The sequence below is a fragment of the Castor canadensis genome, chromosome 12, assembly GCF_047511655.1.
Source record: "Castor canadensis chromosome 12, mCasCan1.hap1v2, whole genome shotgun sequence".
Lineage (NCBI taxonomy): Eukaryota > Metazoa > Chordata > Mammalia > Rodentia > Castoridae > Castor > Castor canadensis.
This window is the reverse complement of record NC_133397.1, coordinates 24,416,705-24,428,734: the sequence shown is the minus strand read 5'-3', so window position 1 is coordinate 24,428,734 and position 12,030 is coordinate 24,416,705. Positions and strand designations below refer to the sequence as shown.

At 40.5% G+C, this 12,030-nt stretch overlaps 2 protein-coding genes across 2 annotated transcripts in view; one reads left to right on the top strand and one right to left on the bottom strand.

The window, feature by feature from the left end:
• The window catches only part of Trmt61b (tRNA methyltransferase 61B), a 32,599-nt gene extending 25,952 nt beyond the window's left edge, over positions 1-6,647 (top strand). The window contains exons 4-7 of the mRNA XM_020154551.2: positions 4,490-4,581; positions 5,148-5,374; positions 6,048-6,125; positions 6,216-6,647. Coding sequence (XP_020010140.1) covers positions 4,490-4,581; positions 5,148-5,374; positions 6,048-6,125; positions 6,216-6,259 — 441 coding nt within the window. The 3' untranslated portion in view covers positions 6,260-6,647. The remainder of the gene's footprint in view (positions 1-4,489; positions 4,582-5,147; positions 5,375-6,047; positions 6,126-6,215) is intronic.
• Positions 6,527-12,030, bottom strand: part of Spdya (speedy/RINGO cell cycle regulator family member A) — a 37,619-nt gene continuing 32,115 nt past the window's right edge. The window contains exon 7 of the mRNA XM_074049417.1: positions 6,527-6,618. Within this exon, the coding sequence (XP_073905518.1) occupies positions 6,527-6,618 (92 nt within the window). The remainder of the gene's footprint in view (positions 6,619-12,030) is intronic.

The following is a 12,030-nucleotide window of genomic DNA, read 5'->3' as shown; positions in this document are numbered from 1 at the left end:
AAAAAGGCCCTCAATTGTTTTTGAGTTTTAGGTAGAGGAAACATCAGGATTGGACAGATTCTGTCTTCTCCTAGAGACCTCATTTCTTTCTCCAGTACAAGACCTAAATATGTAACCCTAGACTGACACAATTGGGCTTTTTCTTTAGAGATTTTATAACCTCTATCTGCTAAGAAGTTTAGTAAGGACTCAGTGGCTCATGAAATGACAGGCTTATTTGGTTCAGAGTAGGAGGTCATTTACATATGGTAGCAGAGTAGCTTGTGGATATTGCCATTCTGCCGTCTTGGGTTAGAGCTAACCCAAAGAGGTGGGGGCTGTCTCTGAATCCCTGTGGGAGGACAGTCCAAGTGACCTGTCCAGACTTTCTTATGGGGTCCTCAAAGGCAAAGATAGGTTGACTTTTAGGGTGTAAGGGAATGCAAAAGAAGGCATCTTTTAAATCCAGGACAGAGTAGTAAGCAATACCCGGGGGTATTTGGGCTAAAAGCATATAGGGATTTGGAACTACGGGGTAGAGAGGCACTACTGCTTCATTGATCAGGCGGAGATCCTGGAGTAGCCTGCATTTGTTAGGTCCCTTCCTGACATGAGAATAGGAGTATTATGTGGGCTGGAGCATTCTATTAGCAGTCCCTGTCTCTTTAAGTCCTTGATTATGGGAATTAGCCCCTCCTTAACTCCTGGCTTTAAAGGATATTGTTTTTGATGGGGAAACCAGGAGGGGTCCTTGAGATGAATTAGGACTGGGACAGCTGTTCATGCCTGTCCCACAGTGTGTCCATCCATTCACACCGTCGGGTCTACCTGTTCCTCTATTAGGGGCAAGCAAAAGTTACATTCCTGGGGGTAAAAGGAGCTGTACTCCTAATTTAGATAGAAGGTCTTGCCCTAGCAGAGGAGTAGGGGTTTCTGGGACAATTAAAAAGGAGTGACAGAAATGGAACTCTCCCCAGGATCAGGCTAAAGGCCGAGTGAAATAATGCTCTAGAGGCTGGCCTGATATGCCTTGAACAGTAATTTTCTTGGAGGACCTGGGTCCGGGAGAGAAAGGAATAGCTGAGATGCTGGCTCCAGTATTGATAAGGAGGCTGACCTTGTGTTTTTCACTCGTGAGTAAAACCCGGGGCTCTCCTGCTTTTATGGTGGTCACAGGAGCCTGAATGGGAGGCCCCGGGACCCATCATTGGATGGGAGGCTCTGGCCTCAGTTCCCCTGTGTGCCTTCCAATGTTTTCCCCAACAAATGGGGCAGGGTCCCAGAGGTAGCTTTCTCCAGGGGCACTCCTAAAATGGCCTGCCTGTCCACATTGAAAGCATGTCCTCAGGTTTGGACTTTGCCCCGGGGAAGCCTCTCTGAGCGCTGCGATCAGAGCCTCCTGCCGCTTATCCTTTCTCATTTCCTTTTCCAGGTCCTTCCTTTCTTTTTCTAAGTCGCTGTTATAATATACAGATGTGGCTACACGGACCAATTGGTCCAGATCCCTGATCCCTTCAGCCACCAGTTTCTGAAGCCTTTTATGGATATCTGGTGCTGACTGTGTTAGAAATTTATCTTTTAGGACAATCTCCTCTTCCTATGACTCTGGTATAATGTTCGTATGCTTTTGTAAAGTATTCTTAAGTCTCTGTAGAAAAGCTACTTGAGTTTCTAAGGGTCCTTGCTGTACAGCTGTGACTTGGGAGTAATTAAGAGGTTTTACCTTGGCTCTCCTTAGTCCCTCAAGAATGCAGTGGATGAAATGGTTACAACTCCATTGATCCTTGTCCTTTTCAGGGTCCCACTTAGGGTCATACCTAGGTACTGCCTGATCTCCTGTTGGAATCAGGAATCGAGGTTCCCTTTTAGGTATCCAATGCCTTTGTCTTTCTTCTCCCTCCCCCTCCTCCTCCTGTGAGGGCCCAGTCTGAGTCAGGCCTGTAAGGCCACTTTTATCTAAGTGATAATTGTCTCCAGCTGTGACTGCCTGCTCTAGAACCTGCTGTTTCTCCAGAGAACTGAGGGTCTGAGATAGCAATAGCATTATGTCTTTCCAGCTCAGTTCAAAGTTTTGGCTGACTTCTCTAAATGCCTGATTGTACTGATCTGGGTTTTCTATGTAATTTCCTAAATCCTTTTTTCTTTCTTTAAGTTCACTCACTCTAAAAGGAACCTGAGCCCTGTCCCCTCCAGGAATTAACTGGAGGGGGAGAGTCCTGTGGGACGATGTCTGGTGTGTGAGGTAGCTGGGGAAGGGGGAAGGGGGGAGCTGATGGAGAATTAGATGGGTTTTTTTGTTCAAGGGAGTTTGGGGGCTTTTTGCAAAGGGTTACCATGGTCTGGGTATCTAGCCTGCATTTCTTTGGCTATTCTGGGTGGTCTCTTAGGAAAAAGAACAGTTGAATATATGGAACTTTGGTCCACTTTCCCTCCTTTTTACAGAACATATCTAATTGAAGAATGGTATTATAATTAGTGCTCCCTCCTTTTGGCCATCTTTCCTCATCTCCCAGAGGATACTGTGGCTAAGCCTGGGTGCAGTAAAACTTGAGTCACTTTTGCTGAAGACTTTCTGGATCAAGATCTTTCCAATGTTTTAATAAGCAGGCAAGGAGGGATCCTTCCTGGATCCTTGAGGCTTGATTCCCCATCTAAAAAGGAAAACAAGGGAAAATTTGTCACCTTAACAGAGGTTTCTCCTTTTATCTAGGCGTCCCCAGATGAGGAGAAACTCTAGTGGGAGAGGGCATCCCGCTCTCCCTTGCTCCTTCCACTGCCACTTGTGGGTAAAGTCGTGGAGGATTTACAGATATCTCAGTTGCACCCACCCCCCCTGAGATGATCTTTGGCCAATCTCTCATCTATTTTGATTTGCCTGTTTGCCTGTGACCCAGGTAGGCCTACCAGCTGAATGCTTGTAATTTAAAAAAAAAAAAAAAAACTATCAAAGTAACCAAGAGGACTTGCATGGCCAGAAGGAGGACCCATGTAGAGATATGGATGGGGACTCCTGATGAAGTAGACTTTTGTACCCCTATATATTCTGTGAGGCATACATGCTTTCTATGAAAAGAGAGAGTGAGAGAGTGTCTGAAGGCTTTTGCTCCGGTAAGGGGGGTAAGGAAAAGACCTGAGGTTTTTGCCTTTTAACTTTTTTTTTTTTCTTTCCCTGAGGGCAGGCTGCGGAACCTGTTTAACCAGTTAACCTGATGCTTGACAAAGACAGTTAGGCCTAAATTGGAGACTAGCACTTTCTGGTGCCTGTAGGGATTTTCCCCAAACTCCCTGAAGAAAGAAGCTCACTGCTATTTAGAGCAAAGGGGTGGGGGGAAGGGGCACATTCACCCTGAACTGCCTGGGAAAGGGGAAGGAGAGGCTGAGGGTTGGGGGAAAAGAGAGTTTCCAGGCTCAACGCATGAGGGATTATTGGTCATCCCTGCTGTCCAGGCCGATCCTGCCCAAAGGCAGTACTGGAGCACTGGAAGCAAGAGGTGACGTCCACTCTTGGGCTGTGGAAACAATGAAGGAAGCATAAGAGATCTGATTGTCTGTTTGCCGCAGACATAGCTGGAGGGGTCTGAGACTTAGCCACCTTTGGACCCTCAGGGCAGGTCAAGAAGTTTCATCTCCAGCCTTTGGGTGACATGGGGGAGTGCCCCAGCCAGAACACCTTTTGTGGCTTGAAGACAAACTTTCATTTCCACCAGTTGTTTTCAGACCTCCTCTTAAGTGGGTCAGATCTTGAAAGAGAGAGTTACCATTTAAGGAGAGGAAAAAAGAAAAAAAGCCTCGGTGTACTGAAGTTGGGTTCCACCTATGTAGCATTGGCAGTACAGAATAATCCCTCATCTGGTGTCCAAGTTTCCTCAGATTGCTTGCCGTACAGCTGTAGTGGGCTCAGAGCTTTTCCTCAGTTTCCCAAGGGATAAACCCTCCTTAACAAGACAGAGAGAGAGAGAGAGAGAGAGAGAATGTCGACCTGAGAGTTCCACCATAGCTAGGCCATAGTGGGGGTGGGGTCTCTCCTGGAAAATAGACTCCACCGGAACCTTTGAAATACTTAGAGCTTTTCCATTGAACATTAAAACACATTTGAAATAATCTGAATTTCTATTGTCAAAGTTGAGCTAAAGCATTTCAGTTTATAAATTTTATCAATAGAAATTCATAAGACCTAAAATATGTTCTAATTTTTTATGTTATAATGGCATGTTTGCACTTGTCAATTGTGGTAATACAGGAATCTTAGTCTACATTCATGTATAATAACATAGCCAAAGAAAGATTCCAGTAGTAATATTACCAAGTGCAAGACATACCATTATGATTTTTCAAGTACTATGACAAATTATAAACATAAAGTGATAGCTAGTAGTACTATATTCAGAAAAATGAAATAACTGGGTAACTGCTTTCTAAAAGTGTACCATTTTTACTACAGTGACAATAGAAGAAAACCCATACTTGAAACAGAATCAGACTAATCCAGTTCTTTTCTCCCACCCCATAGGTAGCTTTGGATATGTTAAATCCTCAAGTTGCTTTGCCTATTTTGTACCCAAATCTTAAACAGGGTGGTGTTTGTGCTGTGTACCTAGCAAAGTGAGTAATAAGGCTGGTAGGTTTTTTGTTTTGTTTTGTTTGTTTCTTTGGTGCTAGGGATCAAACCCAGAGCCTTTCATATGCTAGGCAGTACTCTACCACTGGGCTACTCCTCTGCCTGCTTTTCTCTGAAATGTGGTTTTAAAATATGCTTTCATTTTGCCTACAGATTAGGTTAAAATGTTCATTTTGTAACTGAGTAAGGTATATATGTCATCTCGTAAAACTTATGACACGTCTCAAATTCAGTTATATTGCTGCTTATATCATTCTTTATATAGTGATATAAGATGAATGTTTCTTCTGACAATTTGGAAGAAATGCTTTACAAGTGTAATGTGAACAGTAATTGTTATATAATGGTCTCTGGGTTTTTTTTTTTGCGTAGTTGTGAAATTACTTAGTATATGCCCTAACTTGCATTTTTAATCTCTTCCCCTTGATTTAAATATGACATCTAAATTTGTGTAACAGCATTTAATTTGGGTAAGAGATACAGTGAACTTGAAATAAATATAGAGGTATTTTAGTAGAAATGTAAAGTACATTTTTCATTTTTCCAAAAGCATCACACAGGTTATTGAACTTTTAGATGGAATTCGCATCTGTGAACTTGATCTCTCATGTGAAAAGATAAGTGAGGTCATTGTCAGAGATTGGTTGGTTTGCCTTGCAAAACAGAAAAATGGAATTTTACCTCAAAAAGTGGAACCTAAAATCAGTACAGATTTACAGTTATATTCTCAGCAGGAAATTAGAGTTGAAGGCGAAATGTTTCAAGATGACAACTATGGTGAGCTTCAATTTTATTTTATGCATGTGTTTAGGTAACAAATAGCAAATTCCTGAATGCATTGATCAATAGATGATAAAAATATTCCTCGGAGTTTTTCCTATAGAAATTGAAATTATTTATTCTGTTAAATTAAAATAAGGGACAGAATAATGATTTTCCCTACCTTTTATGTAAAATTCTGATATTTTTGAAGAATTGAGCTTTGTAAAAGATTCATAGTTTATTCATCATTGTGAGCTTGCTTTGTGAAATAATTTAAATACACTAAAGAATGTTTTAAATATAGATTAGTTATTATTACTGAAGGGAGTAAATTTAACAGGACCTGATATGCAAATCCCTAACATAGTAAAAAGCAATTTCTAAAATGCTGTTAAGCTTCTTCAAAGAACTGAGGTTAGGTTCTTGTGTATGTGTACACATTATGCAGGCCATGAAAGAGTCTTCAGGTATCTATTGATTTATGGTATGGGCTTGTCCATAGTAAGGTTACTGTGTAATCATCTTCAAATTTTTTTTTGTACAACAACTGACAGAGTAGCTCCAAAACAAATGCTTAAAAAAAAAGTAAGAGAAAAACTTCAGTGAAGTGGCAGTAATATTTTTAACAGCTTTTGAGAACAAAATAACATTTTATGAAGCTTATAGTACGTATTCTGTTCTACACTAGGGGAACCACATTCTGACTTTCCCTATGGATCATTTCCCTATATTGCTAGACCTGTACACTGGCAAGCTGGTCATACAGGTGAGTAATGTTTTCAGGTCATATTAAATTGAATTTTTTCTTCTAATTAACGTAATGTAATGATCTAACTTTTTTCCTGTCTTAAATCAGCTTTTCTTGTCAAGTTGAGGAAGTTCAAACAACAGCTTAACTGAGTGCCCCAGATGACACCAACCAATGTGAAGATGGAAAAGTATCAAGTTAGAACTTAATATTCCAAATCACTACTTTCATAAATTGGTATTTTCAGCTATTACTATGATTTGTATAACTTTACACATAAATTTGAAAAATAACAAAAGCTAAAGAAAGATGTGTAACATGGCAAAGCTGCTTAAATGTCCCATTTTGACATTGTCTTGCATTCAGTTTGATATTTTGTAGCTAATGATTCCAAGTTGCTTTAGTTGAGTCATCTCGTCTCATTCTTCACTTCCTGTAAACCACTCCATAGATTTGTCTTTCTTCATGAAATTAGTTTTTTTTCCTGTATTTGATTGTTGGTCATTGGCTACTGGAATAAAATATGCATTTTCAGATAAATTTTATGTATCCATATATTTTAAGTACACATATTAATGGCTTGTATGTATCTGAAAAATAATGAGATCTGAGCTATAGTAAATAGGAGGGGAAAACTGATGAGAATGGTATGTTCACCTTAAAATTTTTTTTTGGTGGTACTAGGGTTTTGAATGCAGAACTTTGATAGTCATCTTTAAAATTATAACAAAAAAATGTAACAAAAATTTTTTTTGTTTGGTTCTAGGTATTGAACCTAGGACCTTGAGCCTTGTACATGCTAAGCATGCAGTCTATCAATGTAACAATTTTTTGGGGGGTATCAAGACAGGGTCTCATTATGTAACCCAGGATGGCCCTGAATTTACCTCAGCCTGACGTGTGTTGGAGTACAGGCATGCACCATCATGCCCAGCTTTTGGTGGTACTAGGGATTGAACTCAGGATCTTGCACTTGTAACAATTCTTTTTTTTTCCTTTTTGATGCTAGGGTTTGAACTCAGGACTACATGTTTGCTAGGCAGGTGCTTTACCTCTTGAGCTACAACTGCCAATCCTTTTTTGTGTGGGGTATTTTTGAGATAGGGTCTTGCAAACTATTTGCCTGGCCTGGCTTCAAACCTTGATTCTCCTGATCTCTGCCTCCTGGGTAGCTAGGATTACAGGTGTGAGCCACTGGTGCCTGGCTGCAATAATTCTTATATCTCTTTTATCCCTCTCAGAATCTTTTTAACCAGCTTGAAAGAACATTAGAATCATTTTACATAAATCAAATGTTTGGAGAAATACACTTTAGAAACATGAATTAATAGTAATAGGTACTAGTTATTTTGTATTTGCTATGTACCATATATTGTTTAAAGAACTTTGTTTTTCAATATTTGCAACTATCTTTAAGGTTATCTATATTTTATGGATAAAATAAACTGCAGCTTAGAGTGATTAGGTTGTTTAAATATAGATGTTTTATAGGTATTAAAGTAGCAATGTCTGGGCAGATAAGTACTGCTATTCTTGGATTTATCTCTTAGTCTTGAACTATTTAAAATTTGTGTGTATAAAAATTATTATTTATTGCATTTTACAGAATTTGAAGACTTTTAACCTAAAAATTTCTGCTTTTACAGAATTACAGTCTATAACAGAGCTGGACATTATACAGTCACACAAATATAAGACAAAAACTGTTGTATGTGCTCCAGGGTACTGTGAGTAGCCATAATAGGGGTTTTGCTTTAGCAGTAGCACTTGAGCTGAGACCTGAATGGTCTAAGCAAGGAAAAATGAGAACAAAAAAGGCCAGCTATAGAGTCAAGTGCAGGTGACTGGAAAAGTACATAGGATCTTACAGGTCTTTTAAGGGGTTTATCTATCCAGTAAGAAGACTGCAGTGCCACTGAAGGAGTTAAGTAAAGGGCAACATGCTTAGATGTGTGTGGAAGAAAAAATCACTGGCTACATTAGACAACTAATTGGATATGGAGCAGAATATTCTGACGCTATGTTTCTGGGTAACTATAGTGGTTTGTGTTTGTTTTGGTGGTAATGGGGGTTGAACTCAGGGGCTCATGCCTGCTAGGTAGGCACTCTACCACTTTGAGTCATGCCCCAGCCCTTTCTTGTGGAGTTATTTTTCAGGTTCTGCCCAGGTTGGCTTCCCGCATAATTGGGATGACAGGCACATGCCACCATGCTCAGCTTATTGGCTGAGATGGGATCTTGCTAACTTTTTGCCTGGATTGGCCTCCATCCATGAGCCTCCCAATCTCTACTCCCCAAATAACTGGGATTGTAAGTGTGCACCACCATGACTGGCAATAACTACAGTTTCAAATGGTCAGTATGTGTCAGGTCCTAATTGTCTACTTGGAGAAAGGGCTGGATTAAGAGAAAGGAAAGTTCTGCCCTTTAGCTCTACTTCATGTGGAATACTTAATTTCTGGTCAGCGCACTGTGTTCAGCAGATGATGAATTGAAAGAGACCTAACACAGTGTCCATTCTCATTTTATTTAATTAATTTTTTGTACTACTGGGGTTAGAACTCGGGGCCTTGCACCTGCTAGGTAGGTGCTCTACCACGTGAGTGAGCCACTCCACCAGCCCTTGAGATAGGTTCTCGTGAACTATTTGCCATAGCGGGCCTCCAATTGTGATCCTCCTAATTTCTATCTCCCAAGTAGCTAGGATTATAGGCATGAGCCACCAGAGCCCAGCTCCATTCTCATTTTAAGTTGAGTTGAAGACCAAGTAAATACACACTTGTTTATTTAGTTAATCAAGCCTCAGTTTAAGGCCATTGGCAGACTTCCTCTGAACCCTTAAGTATGTTGGCAGTCTGGTTTACAGAACGGATGCCTTTTTTCTTTTTGAGACAGGGTCTCATAGATTGGGCATTCTTTATGTAGCCCAGGTCAGGCCGATGTAGCTCAGACCAGCCTCTAACTCACAATCCTCCTCCCCCAGTCTTTTTTTTTACCCCTCGGCGGTACTAGAATTTGAACTCAGGGCTTCACTTGAGTGAGCCACTCTTACCATCCACCACCCCCTTTTTGTGTTGGGTATTTTTGAGGTAGGGTCTCTCGAACTATGGCTTCAAACTATGATCCTCCTGATCTCTGCCCTCTGTAGTAGCTAGGATTACAAGCGTGAGCTACCAGCACCAGGCTCCCTCAGTCTTTTGAGTATTGGCATACAGGCATGCATCAGCACACCAGATGGTGCAGATGCCTTCTACTGTTAGTTTTCTACGTCCATCTCTACTCTCATATGTCATATTGTAAACTCTTAGTGATTTGGGACAAAGCTGTTTTCCCATTGCTTTCCAGAGGCCTTGCACCACATTTTGCATCCAGTATGAGCTGTAAGTTTGCTGATTGCTTTAAGCCTAAATTGGATAATGTATTGTTTCATCTGTTAATTTGGTTGTTCTAGGGGGAGTTTAGACATGTTGCTCTTGGATTGTGGAAGACTTTGATTTTGAACTTACTATTTCAGTGGGAGCTTCTGAAAGTTCTATGGTCATATAAAGGAGATACTTTAATAAAGGTAATCTTCTAGTGGTTTCTACAAGTATTAAAAAACCTGTTAAGTCAGATTTCATAGTAATATGCATATGAAGTGATTAATAATGGAAAAGGGGCAGTTGTAAAAATTATTGTGAAAGAAGAACCAGATAAACTACTGATTTAGTGAATGTAGTGGAGAGAATCTAGGTAGTTTCAGTTTGTGTCTGCTATTCAGAAACTTTTTTTTGGCAGTGCTGGTGGTTGAACTCAGGGTCTTGTACTTGCTAGGCAGGTGCTCTACCACTTGAGCCACACCACCTGGCTTTTTCATTTCTTTTCTTTCTTTCTTTTTTCTTTTGTGCTGGGGTTTAAACCCACAGCCTCATGCATTCTATTTTGGAGCGGGAGAGGGGGTGGCAGTGTGAACTCAGGGTCTTGCACTTGTTAGGCAAACTCTATGCTACTTGAGCCACATCTTCAGCCTTTTTTACTGAAGGTTTTTTTTCCATAGGGTCTCACACCTTTTGCTCAGACTGGCCTTGGGCTACAATCCTCCTGATATCTGCTTCCCAAGTAGATTGGATTACAGATGTGAGCTACTGTGTCTGCCCAGGGCATTCTAAGCATGCCCTCTTATCACTAAGTTATCTCAGCTCTGATTATCTTTTTATTAATTGTAAGCATTTTAAACCTGGATAACTAGAACAGTGGTGATGACAAAAATAAGAAAGTTCAAAAAGCATTTATTTTTGAGAAAAAATTATTTGGTTATAGGTTATCTAACAGTTGGAATGTTCTGTGCTGCCTCCAACAGGGCTAAGGTTTGGTATATTTTTCCCCCTAGGCTTTAAAGTTTCAGGGCTTCTCAGATAATATATAACATGTTTCAATTGCAGTAACCTAAGTGTCATGAGGCTTAAGGCAGCATAAAGAGAAACAGTAGTTTAGTATAAAAATGTGCTGTGAGGGCTGGAGGCATGGCTGAAGTGGCAGAACACCTGCCTACCACGTGTACGGCCCTGAGTTCAAACCCTAGTAGCACTTTAAAAAAAAAAAATGTGGAGGTTGGGAGTGTAAATTTAGGAAAAAAAAAGTGTTATGTATTCAGATAGAACTGGGTTCCCATCTTGTTTTGTTGTTGTACTTGATAATTGTATGAATTTTCTGAGTTGTTTTTTCATCATAGTATTATGTCATTTCAGGATTTCTTGTGATTGGGTTTACATGGATTACCTTTATAAAGAGCCTAGCACAAGACTGATGATTGTGAAGTGTATTTTATGTAATTTATAGTGTCTCATCTGTCCTCCCCAAAGTGAAATGTTTTCATAGTATGTTCACCTTGTCATATTGAAAGTCATTTTTGTTCTTACATGTCATATACATGTTTGTTTAATTTTTTGGCAGTACTAGAGTTGTTTTTTTTTTGGGGGGGCGGGTACTGGGATTTGAACTTGGTCTCACACTTGCTAGGCAGGCATGCTACCAGTTGAACCACTCTGCCAGCCCTTTTTTTGTGTTGGGTATTTTCAAGATAGGATTTCAAGAACTATTTTCCTGGGGCTGGCTTAGAACCATGATCTTCCTGATCTCTGCCTCCTGAGTAGCTAGGATTATAGGCATAAGCCACCAGCACTCAGCTGGCAGTACTAGAGTTTGAACTCAGGGCATTGAGCTTATTAGGCAAGCACTCTAGGCAGGCACTCTACCACTTGGGCCATTCTGCCAGCCCTTAGCAAACACTCTACCACTTGAGCCAGCCCTAGCTCTTTTTGCTTCACTTTATTTTTCACATAGTATCTCCTGCTTTTGCCTAAGGCCTACCTCTTGGGCCCACCTCTGGTTCCTCCTACCTCTGCCTCCTGCATAGCTGGGATTACAAGTATGTACTACCATGCCCAGTTTGTTTGTTCAGATGTGGTCTCACTAGCATTTTTTGCCTGGGTTGGCCTGAAACTGCGATCCGCCTATTTCTACCTCCCAGGTAGCTGGGATTACAGGTATACACCACCACACCTAGCCAAGAAAAAAATCTTTAAAGGTAGAAAAATGTTTTTACTTGAAAATTAAGATGTTGCTTTCTTTCATTTAAAAGAAAGATGGAGGCATGGATAACTGTGTTAAGTTTTAGCATAAAAATCTGGAGCAGAGTATCAGCTCTTGTGTCTCCTTTCTCTTGGAGAATGCTGGATTGAATTTTCTGCAACTACAAACCATCAGGTGACTCCAACCTTATGAGGACTATAGGAAGAAAATGTTGCTGGCAGAGGTCACTATTGGAACGAATGAGCCTTCTCCTGGTAATTTGTGTCCCACCCACTACATTCCTAACTTCCTCCACAGTCAGATCACTAACAAAATGAATGTAGATTTATACTGGTTAAATACGTGTGTGATC